General features: G+C 34.8%; 1 protein-coding gene across 3 annotated transcripts in view; it reads right to left on the bottom strand.

Moving 5' to 3' along the window:
- The window catches only part of MIA2 (MIA SH3 domain ER export factor 2), a 34,269-nt gene that overhangs the window by 10,648 nt on the left and 8,070 nt on the right, over positions 1-15,551 (bottom strand). For 2 of the 3 annotated variants that reach the window (XM_010711705.4, XM_010711706.4), the window contains exons 7-24: positions 15,256-15,387; positions 13,720-13,741; positions 13,517-13,605; positions 13,311-13,379; positions 12,645-12,755; positions 12,393-12,464; positions 11,855-11,959; positions 9,207-9,329; positions 8,522-8,645; positions 7,772-7,818; positions 7,479-7,569; positions 6,117-6,255; positions 4,445-4,546; positions 3,298-3,358; positions 2,940-2,975; positions 2,066-2,133; positions 1,311-1,390; positions 829-960 (exon numbers count right to left, since the gene is read on the bottom strand). In XM_010711705.4, the coding sequence (XP_010710007.2) occupies positions 829-960; positions 1,311-1,390; positions 2,066-2,133; positions 2,940-2,975; positions 3,298-3,358; positions 4,445-4,546; positions 6,117-6,255; positions 7,479-7,569; positions 7,772-7,818; positions 8,522-8,645; positions 9,207-9,329; positions 11,855-11,959; positions 12,393-12,464; positions 12,645-12,755; positions 13,311-13,379; positions 13,517-13,605; positions 13,720-13,741; positions 15,256-15,387 (1,603 nt within the window). The remainder of the gene's footprint in view (positions 1-828; positions 961-1,310; positions 1,391-2,065; positions 2,134-2,939; positions 2,976-3,297; positions 3,359-4,444; positions 4,547-6,116; positions 6,256-7,478; positions 7,570-7,771; positions 7,819-8,521; positions 8,646-9,206; positions 9,330-11,854; positions 11,960-12,392; positions 12,465-12,644; positions 12,756-13,310; positions 13,380-13,516; positions 13,606-13,719; positions 13,742-15,255; positions 15,388-15,551) is intronic. The other variant, XM_085225276.1, reaches the window with a different exon arrangement.

The raw sequence follows: 15,551 nt of genomic DNA, 5'->3' as shown, positions 1-15,551 counted from the left end.
ATTATTTATGGAGAATTAAAGTACATAAATAGACAATACTAGTTTTTAAAAATCAATGTTGATTATTGAAATCCCTATAAATATTTTCATATATTTCCCAATAAGTACAGTTGCCAACAGACCTCATAGCAGTACTAAGCTATATAGTAGCTTCTTCATTACCTGTAACAGATGCTGAACTCCATACTAGAATTCACCTACACTGTTTCCATTAAAAAAAGATAAACATGAAGGAGTCATGTTTCCTTCCCTTATGACCTAAGACACTGTGGGTTTCCTTCACCTATCTCAAGTGGTACATTCTACTCCTTAGACACCACCTTCCTGTTCTCTTTCAGCATCTAGGGATAAGACTCAAACTCCAAAACTAAAGGGAGAAGCATTTCACTGAATCAGTAACTTCCTACAGAATCATTTTTCATGACTCTCAATAAAATGTTGAGAAAGTAGGTACCTCCACTTTCCTTCTCTCTCTTTAAACGAATGTATGAATGAGATGGAAGTGTCTATTTTTTCTTCAGAAATCTAACTGACTCATTTAACATCAGAAGTTATTTCAGCAGAACTGCATTTGTCCAAGATATAAGACCAAGTTTGGCTCTCTTCTCAATTTGTGTTTGCGAAGTGTTTGTGAACAAAATTTTCCATTGTACTGGTGTACATTATACAGATTTAGAAGCAAGATGAAAAACAGGAAGAGTTTGTCTGTTTATACTGAATTGGTTGTTTTAATGCTTTTGTCACCAGTAAGAGGAAAAGGTGTGACAGATTTATAGCAGAGGAGAGAGAAATCCAGAACAGACAGGTTTTCAAGTTTAAGAATTGTACCTCTTCCTCCTCCTGCACCTGGAAGCATAGGTGAAAGCCTTAAAGGACCCTCCAATAAAGTTGGAGGGGAAAGAAAAGCTCTTGTTTCAGATGAAGGCCGGCCCATTGGTGAGGGTCCATATGGGGAATGCTCTGGAACAGTTAAAACAAAATACTCAAGTTCACAATACTCAGTTTAGCAAGCTGTATTAATTACTTAACTTCTTAAGTGAAGTTTAAAACTAAATTCAGTAAGTGAAATGAGAACTGCGTTCCAGTTACTGTATGTGTCATATTTCCAGTCTACTCTCATCAATGCTCCCAACACTTAGTTTCAATATTACCTAGAGCAACTTAGGACTTTTTTTTTTTTTTTTTTAACATGACTTATTTGTACATACACATGGCCAAGATAGGTTTGAAACAATTAGATGTGTGTCAGCTCAGGAAACAGAAGCAGAATTCAGAACTATTAGGGTCTATTTTACAATTCAATACTGTACCTCTGAATGGTCTAACTGGAACATCAAGAGCATAAGGATCTTTTTCTAAAAGGTCAAGTTTAAATTCTGCTTCAGTTAATCTGTAAATAAACAAAGAAAGTGCAAGAATGTTAGCAGACTGCACTGCTTACTGTTAACTTTCCCACTGTAAGTGCTAAACAGACAGACAGATTTCATTCTCTAAATAAAAAAAGACAAGGGATGTCACAGAACGCTGAATTTAGTAATTCCTCAAATTTCTTTATGCTACTGTATTTAAACTGGAATTCAGAAGTTGAACAGCATGTTAGATATCACAAGTGCTAGCACAGCAATGCTCTCATGAGCACTCCAAGATATGCTTCAGGTGTTACTTTAACTGTACATCCAAAAGTTCCCTCCCATCACCTAGGCCATTAGGTCAGTACAGACTTCTGAACTACAAGTTGCAAGATCATTTGGTAATCATGACTTCTTGTTAATTCATACATATTAGAAAAACAATATCATCAAAACCTCAGAGTCCTAGTACTACACTCTGCTTCTTTCATGAACTAATTCAATACCTCACACAGTTCATATTTTCTTGCATGGCATTATTACAGGAATCCTCAACTGCCTGTCTTTCAGAGCTACAATGGAATACTGTGCTCACTCTGCCCTATCATGATTACCATTGGTTAACACAGGTCTAGAAAACACTGAATTGCACAAATCCAAAACGTCCCCATGTGTCAAATCACATTTGTTTAGAATCAGATCAAGACTGCACTTACTTTTGTCTGTTATGAGCGTTTTCTTTTCTTATATCATTGAGTTGTCTTTCAGCTGCACGAGCTGTCAGCTTCCAAGAGGGACAAAAATCAGATGCTTAGATATTTTATTAATTAAATCCTTCATAAATGTGAGAGCTCCTAGATCTAAGACATTTTTCTATCTGAGGTGTGGAGATTGTATTTTCATTGCATGCTACTGATGCATAAAGCACATGAAACAGAGCCTCAGAGACATCACCAAATGACTCTAGCAGTTCTGCTAGCTAACTTTTTGGAAACAAGAAGGCTTTCCAGCAGATTCTTAGAACTGCAGGAATGGAATTCTTAAGCTATAGCTACTTTGAAGCATCTATAGAATACATACAAGATTTAAAATCTCCGATTTTACGTAAGAAAAATTTATATTAAATTAATACAATTCAAATCTATATTACAATCATGAAGTGCTATTTTAACAGGATGATCTCATACAGACCATTCTGCAAAACTGAAGATTTTATTAGTCAGGAGATATTGTAATGATTTCTGTTTGGAAAAAAGTAAAAATGGAATTTATAGCACCATTCCTAGGAAGCTGTCAATGGAACACACTGTTCTCACAGGACATAATGTCTTCTATTAGTAGATAAAAGGAATGGAGTGCATCCAGGAAAAATATTAAAATGGCACTGAAGCAAAGCCAAATGCTTGTGTTGTTAGCAAAATGTCACACACTTATTAAATGATGGCATGTTATTCAAGCAGATTTAGTGCAGTAGCAAATAACGCTGCAGTACTTAAATTCTACTGAGCTCATAAAGCAAGCTATTCAAATCACTGAAAAGAGAGACAGTAGCTGACACAGAATTAAGAACATTTAGTGTTTTGAACTTACCCAATTATCATGAGCTTTCTTCTCGTGTGAAGTAATCTGTGGAAAAAAAACATTTGTTACATCATTACTGAAGAGCATTATTCATCTAAAGAAGAAAAATTAAGATTGAGTAAATGCTCTCATTCATAAATTTAATGTGTATAATTATGAGACAAACTTAAACCAAAGCTCCTTTTTCATAAAGTTACATATGATCTCTGCTAAGAAACTGAGCCAACCAAAACAGATGGTGTAAGAGAGGTTAAAAGAGAAGAAAACAAAAGCCAGATGAAGTGCCACAACCTAACTGGAAGTGGTATTTCAGTGCAGTAGCATCCATCCTATTTGGCACAGATGCCAGGTAACACAAAGCACATACCTGATTCTGATAAGAGCGAATGGTTCGTTCTAGCTCTTCTTCCAGATCTTTTGCTCTCTCTCTGTAACAAAAATAGCATTTATGATGCTGTAATAAACTGCTGAGAAAAAGTAGTTTTAAATATAAAAAGCACAATCGTAGTACTTAAGATTTTGTATCTAGAAGGAAGTATTGTTACTTAGGCCTGGATTTAACAGCACTGATGTCATTTTTGTGTATCCTGTGGTCCTTAAAGTAGTACATACAGGATGCTAAAAACACATCCCTCCCAACTCTTCAGTGGTCTGTGATATGCTTCAATTTAAAGGATATCCCTCTACATAATGCTCTAACAGCCAGCCTTACCAGTGCAGCAACTGTTAACTGGCTGGAACCTTATGCCATTTCAGGCTACTGGTCAGTTCTGAGGGACAGTTACTTGCACTAAGGTTATTTCCAGACCACAGAAAGCCACCTTGTTGTCAGTCTCCTGTGCACAGCCTCTGCAGATGGGCCACAGATACATGCTGAGGATGCTAAAACGTGAATTCTGTATTCCTGTAAGAATACTGAAGAATGCCTACAGTAACTTCATATTCCAAAGAAAAATTACTGTAATTGTTCAGAACTGTAATGTTCAGAAAGCGTAGCTGATCAGTACTGTTCACTTTGAATCAACGCTCTCAGAAGCACTACAGGAAGACAGCAAATATACATTACAGATCAAAGAAGAGAAACTACAGAACAGCAGGTGTAACACGAAACAGAGAAAACCAGTTAAAAAATTATAGAAAATATTCTTGCATTAGAGTGCTTTAGGAAAGAATTTCTAAGCAGTAATACTATTTTACAACTCAAACATACAGAAATAGAACACTAGAACTACAGAGTGAATATGTTCAGAATGATGGGAGAACCGAATGTTACTTTCATTTTAGCTTCTTATTTTGATGCCTATCCAGCTGACATTTAATTATGAATAACATTCCAATCAAAAAGCTCTCACTGGTATTCTGTTCTCAATTATGTATGTGTAACTACACACAAACAAGCACGCACACACACACACACACATACAAAGGAAACAATCTGGAAGAAATTCACTTCTTCTGGTATTCTCTGTTGCCTTTTGTTCACTTTCAAACAAGTGAATAAAATTTGTCATTACCTGTAGCTGTTTAGTTCTTCAGCAGCATGAGTAATTTTCTCATCTACTTTCGAAAGCTTTTCTTCTTTTTGTAGGCGTTCTCTCTCTTCTACTGTCAGTTTTCTTTAAGAAAATTCACAAACTAAGGTTAATTCTGTTTTTAAGTCAACAATTCTGTAGTCAGAATATCAAGAAACAAAATCTCAAAATCTCAAAGTTACTTGGCTAGAACGTATAGAAAATGTTTATCTAGATAAAGGATTTTACAGACAACAAACTAAGTGGCAGAAACAGGACTAGATTTTATTCATATTAATTTATTCAGTTCATTAGTTTTGTATTATGAAGCATTAACACTACTCCTAAAAACCATTCTGGAAGACGATTTAAACTCACAAATACTAAAGTTCTCCTTTTGCAAAACATTTACTCTCTAGGGAGTAAGTATTTCTATTTAAAACAAACAAAAAAGCACGTAACTCCCTGCTTCCTCCCCCCCAAAACCAAAAACAACCACAACCAAAAAACAACAACTACACAGACCTACATTATCTTTCAGTGCTATTTCAGCAGCTAGTTAGCAGATGTCCTGTTAGTACTAATAGCCTCTTTTATTCAGCTATCAAACTAACTTCAATGCATACTGGCTATTCTTGTCTTTGACAAGCAGCACAGGTTGGTTGAGCTTTGGCGTGGTCTGTTTAAATGGCTAATTTTTAAGTGGTTCCTTTCTATTCCCTCATCTCTTTTAAAATCAAATGCTAATGTAGTGGATTTTTGGGTTTTGCTGCACTAGCATGTATTATATATGAACTACAGAGCAGTTTATTGTTGAAAGTAACACTTAAAATAGGCCCTGCATACTGCCTAGTACAGAATCAAGACTTGTGCTGCTTCTCTTGCTACCTTCAGAATTATGTTTTCTCCTCGAAGTAGTAATTTTTGGCTAGTAGAACTGTAAATTCATGCCCTATAATGATTCCCCCCCTACTCCCACCAAAGCTACACAGTCACATATGCTGCTGAAGGTTTTACATGTTCCATCCCATCTCTACCAGGCAGATTCCCAATCCTTTCCGAATTTTATTTCAGGCAATAAGTCACAAACCCTACCATCATTCTTTCTGGGAAGCAGACGGTACAGCCTTTGTATTGCCTCTTTGTTGGTAAGGAAAGCCTAACTCACAGAAGTTCTGTGTTGCTTACTGATAATAGCTAGCTTGTCCACGTTTAACTCCTAGCTTAGCTTTACACGTAGCATCAGCCTTCCACAGACTTTACCAGTTCTATTGTTACCACATTAAATACACTCCACAGTTAAACAAGTTACTGATTGTATTTCTTTCAGCACCTTTGACAGATGAATTAGATCATATCCTTATTTAAAAGTCAAGCTTTCTAACTTCACCTAACTTACTCCATAGATTAAAAGACTAGTTACTTTTCCACTTCTCCTTTTCTCCATATTTACTTGTGGAAAAGTCCTAAAATAACATGCCATTACTGCTACGGAGACAAGTTAAAACTACTTTGACCACAAATGTACACAAAGGTACAACATAACAGAATTTTCTTACATCAGACAGCTCTGTAAAACCATATTCAAATTTTCAATCATTTTCAGCCCCCTGAACAGAAACATGTGAATGTCAAGCAACAAGCATTTAATATAAAAGTCAGGAGGAACCATCACCTGTGTAGTTTCATTTCATTTTCTTGATAAAGCTCAGTCATAACTTTAAGCTTCTGCTGAAGCTTTTGAACTTCACTTTCCAAACGTTCATTTTCAGATTGTAAGGAAACCTGTTCACTTTGGAGGTTTTCTATACGTTCTGTCAAATACAGAGATAATTATATTAGGAATTACATACAGTTCACAAAATTGAAGTATTTGTAACATGTCTAGACTGTAAAAAGCCTGTAAAAACTTTGGATACCACATTAACTTAATAAAGTATGCAATAACGTGTATTAATACATTTCAGTAGATTATACAAATTGAGAAACAGTATTGGCCTTTTGATGGGAAGCCAGCAATTATATTCTCTACCTGCCACAAAGCACAGTTCTGAGCAAACAACTAATCTTTGCAACTCCTCCAAACGGTAGAGCTTCTCTAGACAATGCAGTTTTGTAACTCACAATGTAAATCTTTATTTACAGCTTTTATTATTGTCATTACTCCACTAAAAGAGTAAACTTTATCATATATTCTTGTAGATTACCCATACAAAGTCTTGCAAAGATGCCTGAAGGGATAATTCCAGCCTTAAATCTCAATTATTTGTCTAACTGCTTTATCTATCCAGATTACAATCAGTCATGCTCTTTATTTACTACTCCTAAGCCTAAAAAGCCTTACTATTCCTAAGAGCTTCACGTAAGTCTAAGTACTTTTAGGACAGAGTAAATATCGATTTGAAAAATGCATCAGCAGAAGAGGTCAGTTTAAATGACCATTAAGCACTGGAAAAATACAGTTTTACAGAGCATACCATCATTCAAATATCAACGTGTGATGGCTATTCTGCTTGCTTTCATCAACAAAAGCAACAGTTAGTTACAGAATTTTCAAATTGTAGCAGCAGTATTTTCATTTCATAAAGTTTAATTCAGTACGACCTATACAACAAAGGAAAACATAAAAATACTTATAGTTTCAATGCTCTAAAATTCAGTACTTCAGATTTTAATAAGTATTCAGCTTACACTACAACTAAACTATCAATTTTAGTAGGTTGTTTTAAAATTTTAGACTAAAAGTCCACTGTTTCACGTCCTATATTTATGTAAAGATAGTCTGTATTTACTAACATCACTTAGGCCAGATATTTTAAGATTTTGTAACTTCCATACTCCAAAAGAGTGCAATAAAATTTAGAAATGGTTTTAGCAGTCAATTATAAATTACTAAACTTGGATTGCTTCACCACCAAAATCAAATATTTAAAATACCTAAGCAATTCAAACAGGCATTTTGAATACATACATCAAGTAGATCTATTAACTTAAACTCAGTCCAGTTTTTAGTGGAAATAATATGTCATTTAATTACCTGTAAGTTCTCCCTTAGCTTTACTTTCATCAGACAATTTTGAATACATTTGATCTCTTTCTGTTTCCATGGTCTTTAAACAAGCATTTAACTACAATCAAAATGAAAAAAGTAGCTTAAAATTATTAGAAACTGTTTGTATGCAAAAATATTTAAGCAACAAAATTGCACAACTTTGTGATACCACTAGATAGCTATTTACAATTAAATTTAGCATTAAAAAAATCACATATATTGCATTTAGATTCCCTCCCCACCCCCATTCCATCCACAAATTTCTTAAAATCACATACCTTTGCAGCATAGATCAATTTCTTTATGGTTCGTTTTTGCTGATCATCTGATTGACAGAATAGAATGTATCACATATAAAGCACAGAAAGATTTGTGACAGAGCTTACTACTCTGCTACTGGCATCAGTTTATTTTTATTTAAAAATGCCACAATAGGCAAAGCATATTTTAAAACAGAAAATAAGTGTTTTTCCCTCCCTGACAGACTCAGACTAAGAGTGAATGCATTCTAAGATTTACTGCTGCACTCTGTGCTATCATCAAAAGCAAAAGAGAAGCCACGCATTAATCAGAAGGAGGAAAGGCTCTTCTGTGCTGCTTTTTCAGGGGATCCACATCTTTATCCCCTGTGCTGTCACACCGCCTGCAACAACTAACAGCTGTGTAATGACAAGAAAGTAGAAATTAAGCTCTAGGGACCCACAGTAATACTGGTTGGAGGAACTTTAGGAAGAAATTAAAGTAAGGTTCCCACCTATGTACGTCTGAAAATCACTGCCTAATATTAACATAAGCTAAGTCACTCTGTAAGAGACCAGGCATTGAGTCTTTTCATTTCTCTATAACAATTAATACACTTGTATCTATACCCATCCATTACTCTATGGTAACACAGACTACCATTATTCCAGAAGTTTCTAAGCATCAAATAACTTGTCTGTCATGAATAACATTTGGTGAGTTTTGAAAATCCAATTTTTATTCAGTTTGTTGGTTTGATATCTATTGAAATATTTTTAATATCATACCTAAATGCTCTCCATTTTCTGTTTCACCCTTTAAATCAGTGTCCCAGTGGTTATCTTCAGCATCATCTTCATCTCTGATTGCTGAACTCCAATCTTTCATCTTTAACAAGTACTGTGTCAACGACTAAGAAAAACCCCACACAAAACAAGAATAGTAAAATAAGTACAAATAATAAAAACTGAATTAATAATACAACTACTTTTCCAGATTTTCTAACTTTTATTTAGTTCCCTTAGTTGATCAAGTGAGCTTTATGTGTAGGATTCTCCACGTCCAACATTATACTCTTCCCATTAAAGAATATACTGCATGTTATGGTATGCTCAGGCAAGACTGTTCAAGTACCCATATGAGTAGGCTTTTCACAAGACTTGTGAGTACGAATAAGGCCCTAACCCCCATAATCCAAATCTCAGAAAAAATATTCCTATTTATAAGAATCAAAAGTGTTTCTCCTTTTTAAGACCTGCTGGCTTCCAAGACTGTCATAAAGCTCCCTGTGCTACTAAGCAACTTTATTTGTTTAGCAGAAAAGGAGATATTAGAGGATAGACACAGCAAACAAAAAACTCAAAACAACTTATCAAGAGTATCAAGACAGAGATCATTTGTTCAATTCTCTTGAAACTTCATGGTTAGCATGAGTTTGAGTAATCCAATTCAAAGCTGACTTTCATGATTTACCTTGACTTGACTCTCTTTATCTTTCAATACTTCTTCTGTATCTGCTTTAGACGATTCCAACATCTTAGTTTGTTCATTTAGTTCACTAAATCGTTCACCCCATCCTTCAGCTTCTTGTAAAAGCTAAAAAGGGAAATACTAGGTTAGGGTGATTATTTCTTAGAACCAAAAATCAAGGATGAATATCAGTTGAGCATGTTACGTGTATACGTGTACTGTCTTTTCAAAAGCAGAATTTTAATCTCTCATCCACCAATATGAATTAAACAAACACAGACTACAAGACAGTTAAATTCTCAAGATTCGAAAACAAATTCTATGTTATTGCTCCATTGCTTTTACTACAGTAGTTTGGCTACTGGCACACAACTGCATCTTTCAATCAGTAAAAGCCACGTATGAATTTACAGCTTAGTGCAAGCTGGGTATTACCAACAAAAGAAAAGTACTCTTTTTGTTAATACAGAAGACATACAACTCTGTTTATCATTAAACATCACTCCTAAAGGGGAAACTAAACTTTGAGTAGCTTCTGCATAAAGCCAAACAGAAAATAAATTCACCTTACTTATGTTCTTGTAAGAATAACAGTGAAGGAAAAAAAGCAACAATGTGCAGTGAAATAAAGCAGCATATATTTCTAATGTTCCTGGAGAAAAACATAAAAACCACCCAACCCACAAATAAACATACAAACAAAAAATAGGAACGTGGAGTTCGTTAGCATTTCCCTTGTTCAAACTAGAAGGCCCTGACACGTCATAAATCTGAGAGAGCACATCTGTTACAGTGTTTAAACTGTGATGCGCCAGATGATGACCCATTAGTGCAAGCAGAGGAAAAAAGTACTCTAATTTCTGTGAACAAATAACATTTTTGTTACCTTTTAAGCATAAGTGAAATTCCATCTTTAAAAAAAAGAAAAAGAAAGGGATAGTCCAGTAGAGTGAACTAGTTCACACACTTAACCTTATAAAAGAAAACACAAATAAACAAAGCAGATACTTTCTCTTCTTTTCTTACTGGGCTCTATAAACTACTTTCCAGGTTCTTCATTCACTAAAAAGCACAGCGAAATGCAACATATACAGACATTCTGAAATTACTAAAAACGGCAACACAGCTATGATATAATGACAAACTGCACTCATCCTAACTTACCCAACCCTAACTTACTCATCCTAAATAAGGCGGTTAACAAATGACTATATCAGGTTATTTTATCTGGAGGGAATTAAAAATATATATGTAGTTATGAACCTGACAAATTGATTACATCCCAATGGCTGTTTTTCTGAATTTCTCCTGAGTTTGCCTGACATAAAACTATTGTCTATAAAACAGTAATTTTCAGCACTCAGTATTACCTTGCTTTAAGTCCTATTTTTAAGTGGAAGAAAGAAAAAGAACAATCTTTTCTTCAAGAAGAAATAAACAGAAAATTTGTCTGAAACCAAGAAGCTACTAGTAAAAAGCTACTAGAAAAAAAACTCTATTAAAACTTTTAATTGCGTACAGCTTCACAAAATTTCAGAGAGATGTTGTCACACTGGCAATAAAGACTGAGATCAGACACTTCCTTCTCACAGAAAGTTACATACAGATTTGATGAAAAAGAACTCCTGAAAGAAAATAATTCAAACCAACATCTGCTGTTTGTCCACACACAGCATCTAACACAACTCTCCTCATCCCTTCCCCCCATTTTAATTTTTATTGGTGTAGTCAAACATCTAACTCTGCTAAAAGTAAGAACAACATTAAGTTCTACTGATAACAGAGTTGTGCATATCTGGAATGTTTCTCTAGCAGAAAATTTACCATTTCCAGTAACTTCCCGACAAACCAGCAAGTGTGATATCAAAGGTGCTTTAACAAAATCAACAGGCCTGTATGCCTAGCTCTTCAAAATACCTGCCAGGACACATTTCACAACAAGGAGATGAGTCAGACAGGAAAACAAGTACACATCCATAAAAAAATGAAACAGTTTATGTAGTGTTCAATGTTCAGAAATATTATCTTTTTTGTTAGAAATCCTAAGTTCATTATAAAATTTGGCATTACACTGAATGTCTACTGCATATGCTGAAAACTTTAAAATAACCACCATTCTTTGAGATCTGGCTATAGCAAAAATAAATAAACAGCTAAAACTTGAGAAGTAACAGTCCTTTCTGTATCTCCACATTACCGATCTGACTTCCCACGAATTCATCCACAACAGCACTACATTAAATTCCCTACCTGTCTTTTGCACAGTCTGTCATTTCTTCATTTGTTTGCTTTTATCAAATAAAACCATTCTTTCTTTGCTGCTAAAAAGAATCCAAGCTGCAGGCTTGCTTACATCTCTGCTTTCCTCAGCAAAAATCCTATTAGTGTCACATTACCATGTCATCTTCCTCAATAATCTGTATATGTATTTCTTCTATTTTTTTTATTGTTTTTTAATCAATATGGAACTACTTCAGACAAAATTTTTCCATCACCATTTTAAAGGTATGCCCGCTCTTCCTAATTCCATTTACAAGAACATTCATGGGCTACTAACAGACCTGTGCAGGAGGAACTCCTTGGAGAAATCACATTTACAAAGCACTGTACAAAGATAAAATTTCTAAGGAATTTAACTAGGAAGAACTTACCTGTTTCTCACTCTCCTGAAGCTGGTGGTTTTCATCTATTGCATCTTGAAGAGATGTCTTGAGTCTCTCTGTATTAATCTGATATACTTTTAGGGTGGACTTGGCCTACATTTTTAAAAAAAAGAAAAAAAAAGTGTGCTGTTTCAACAGTGTATGTGAAGACATAACAAGTAGAGTCACCATGGACTCATTCTTAATATGTCTAAGTACGTTACATTTGTATTCTCATCTTTTTATCACAATTTCGACAGCTTTTGCAGACGGTAGTTTTGCAACAACGTGTACCATTGTAGAGTAAGAGAGCAAAGAGAAGACAATGGAATTGCATTGTAAGTGCAATATAATAAGTGACAATCGCTATATGAAATTAAAATTTAGTAAACCATGGCACAAAGAAATATTAAAGCCTTTGCAATTCTTCTCATTTACATACCAAATTAATTCTGCCTCCTACTAGTCAAAATTTTAAAGAAGTAACTACATTGAGAACGAAGGAATGATGAAGCTTCGAAAACAGAAACTATAAAATAAGACATACCTCAGCAACTTGTGATTGGATAGATTTTGCTTCTTTCTCCAAAGATTCCAGTCTTTCCTGAATTTCAGCCACCTGAAAATAATTATTTTTTATACAGCTTCTTCAATAGAATTGACTGGAAAAGTCTAAGCAATTACTGAAGTTATTTTAATTTTCGAACTGTGAAGGTTGCTACCTCCAAACCAGACAAAGCTGTTTTTCTGAGAACATTAAAATGAGTTGCAACACAGAAAAGATCATTTCTATTCTTACCAATTTATCATTTTCTGATTGCTTGGATTTTTCTTCTTCCAGTTCCTTTTCCAGATTCTCTATTTCTTGGTTGAGTTCCAAGTTTGATTTGTTCAGTTTTTCATGTGTTTCCTAAATCAAGTTGTTTTGACAATTAACAAAACACACTTGACATTAACTACATAAAAAGAGTACGTTTTAAATTTCATTTTAATGCAAAAATGACAAAGTACACTTAACATCAGCATATCAAGTATAGATCTCAAAGCACTCTAGACTCATGCATGCTAACAAAACCTTTAGCAACTAACTCTATTGGGTCTGAGGTGCAGAACAAAACAGATCAATTTGCTTTTTTGTTACATAATTTTTATATAGTCCGTTATTTCATTCAAATTTTTTTGAAATCTTTTACAAATATACACTAAGTACAGGGGATATTTTGTTACTGTGTCAATATGAGCCTATTCTGTACTTATGCATGTCTTTTCTTTAAAAGTCCTGGTAATTTTAAAACGTTCCAGTAGGCTATAAAATGCATTTGAAGTAAATAGAACATGAGAACATACTTCCTGCAGCGTCCTATCTCTCCTGCTTAACCAATTAATTGTTGTCTAACATGCCATTTGCTCTAGTATCAGATGATAATTTCCTTTCATCTTTTTCCCTCTTTTTTTTTTTTTGTACCTCAAAAAGAGATGCATCCGATTCTTTCATAACGTTGTCATCCTTTAGAGACAATTCTAAATCTTCCAACTGAAAAAAAAAAAAAAATCAGAACTTATATAAAAAATTGCCTAAAGAACAGAATAAATAATAATCTAGTCAAACACAAATTTTGATTACAGTGTGAGATATCAATAAGGCACTGAATTGGAAGGTTGGTGTGTTACCTCTTTTTTGCTAAGGCTGAGTTTCTCAAGAATTTTGCATTTCTCTTCAACTAGTTCAGCAATTTTATTGGCAAGCTGTTTTTCCCTTCCTAAAATAAACAGACAGCTAGATGTTGCAACATTCACACAATAAAAAGTAGCAAAAAAAAAAAAAAAAAAAGGTTTATGAAAGTTATGCATCAAACTATGAAAAATAAGCTTACCTACATAAAGTCGACTTCTAACCTGAAACAAAAAGAAAAAAAAAACAACCTTGAAAACCTCTGATTAATTACTCTTACATAGTATCTGAAAACTATTGTCTATAGTAATAATCAGGTCACCCACTGAAATGAAGAAAGAACACAAATAAAGGCTGCAGTCACGTAACACTGCGAACACAAAGTGGTAACGGCCTGAAGAAGAGAGGAAGGACAAAGGATAGTTACTCTACATGCCAGCTCAGACTTAACTTCCTGTGAAAGAGCAAGAAACCGCATGCTGTAATACACAGCAGTCAGAGCTGCAGTAAGGGCACTACTTGATGGGCATCCTGCCCACTTCCCCTTGTGGGAAGTACCAAATCAGAGGCTGCCACGTGAGGACTAATGCCCTAGAACCAAAATCAAACAAACAGCAGGATAAAACGCTACTACCAGCCTGGACAAGAGATGAGGAAGTTGAATGAGCCCACCAAAATGTTGTAACGTGACATTTCTGTCACAGATGTGCCTGGAACATGTCTCTGACATCTAAGGAGAATGAATTTCTCTCTGAATTTCCCTGTATCCTTCTCATTCCAAGTCAAACAGTTTAAGCAAGAAAAATAGAATGAACTCATAAGCATACCTATCCTCTCAATCTCTAAAAGGATTGATACTGGGTGATGTGCAAGAGGAAAACAATAGTAGAGTTGCTATTTGACTCAAGTTAAGTTGAAACTTACATTTTATATCCATTGACAGGAATGGAATACAGTTAAAAAAAAAAAAAAGCAAATAAAAACAAAACAAAAAACCACTAAAGGAATGACAAAAAATTACAGATACATTAACTTATACAAATAAAGGCCCCTCTTCCAGACAACCTGAACTGCTACTGCAGAATAGGTGGTATTTTTCCAGGTCTAATGAGATGTCAGAACCTTTAATACAAATGCAATTGCTCTTATCTGAAAAATAAAGATGCCACACAGCCTATCTTCAAAGACAAGAGTCATTACATCTAGCACCAAAAATCACACTCTGACTCCATGAGCACAAACAAAACTTAAGGAATACTGGATTATGGATAATGAATTCATTTCTTTAGTAGGGAGATGTTGGTAAGCAGATTTGCGTGGGTGAGGATCTAAGTTATAACAAGCGAAGGCAACCCATACCTCAAAAATATCATCTGATGTTTGTGTTAAGAGGTTTCAGTACCACATTTCTCCAGCTTACTACTCACAAACAGCTCAAAATAAAATCAGTTCAGTACTCTGACACGTAGCATCAAGGTCAATGGTCAAAGTTTTTTAAAATGCGTCCCTTGATGGGGATTCACCCAGATTGTTTTTACTTCGTTACTTTAGAAAAACACCTCCTGTCTTGACAAAGCAGGCTACTTCCCAGCTTTTTCCTTTTTTTTTTTAAAGAGAGTCTAAATACAGAGTTTTAAACCTACTGCGATGAAGTATTATGTACCTTGCAGAGTAACAATTTAAATTGTTAGAAACTGTCAATGTAGTCTATATATCTGCACGCCAATTGAACACTTACTGACTGATAACTTCTATATAGGAACAGGAAAATTGTAAAGGCTCCAGCAATGCTGACAGCGATCACTACTTCCCAAGGGAAACCATAGAGATCAGGTCCCGGTCTCATGTCTTCAGGCAGTGATGCCACAGCCTGAAAAGTAAAATTGAAAGATTGAACTGAGGAGGTAAATATTTTCAACCGAAACAGACACAAGAAGTAATCTAAGTCAACGTGTAAGGCAGGAGGCACAGGCCTGTACATCTAGCTTTTCCGAGACTCCAAGATGGTGGTTAACAGGAGCCTGAGTTTTGCAT

This window comes from Meleagris gallopavo, chromosome 5, assembly GCF_905368555.1.
Source record: "Meleagris gallopavo chromosome 5, MGAL_WU_HG_1.1, whole genome shotgun sequence".
Classification (NCBI taxonomy): Eukaryota; Metazoa; Chordata; class Aves; order Galliformes; family Phasianidae; genus Meleagris; species Meleagris gallopavo.
This window is presented reverse-complemented; position numbering and strand designations above follow the sequence as displayed.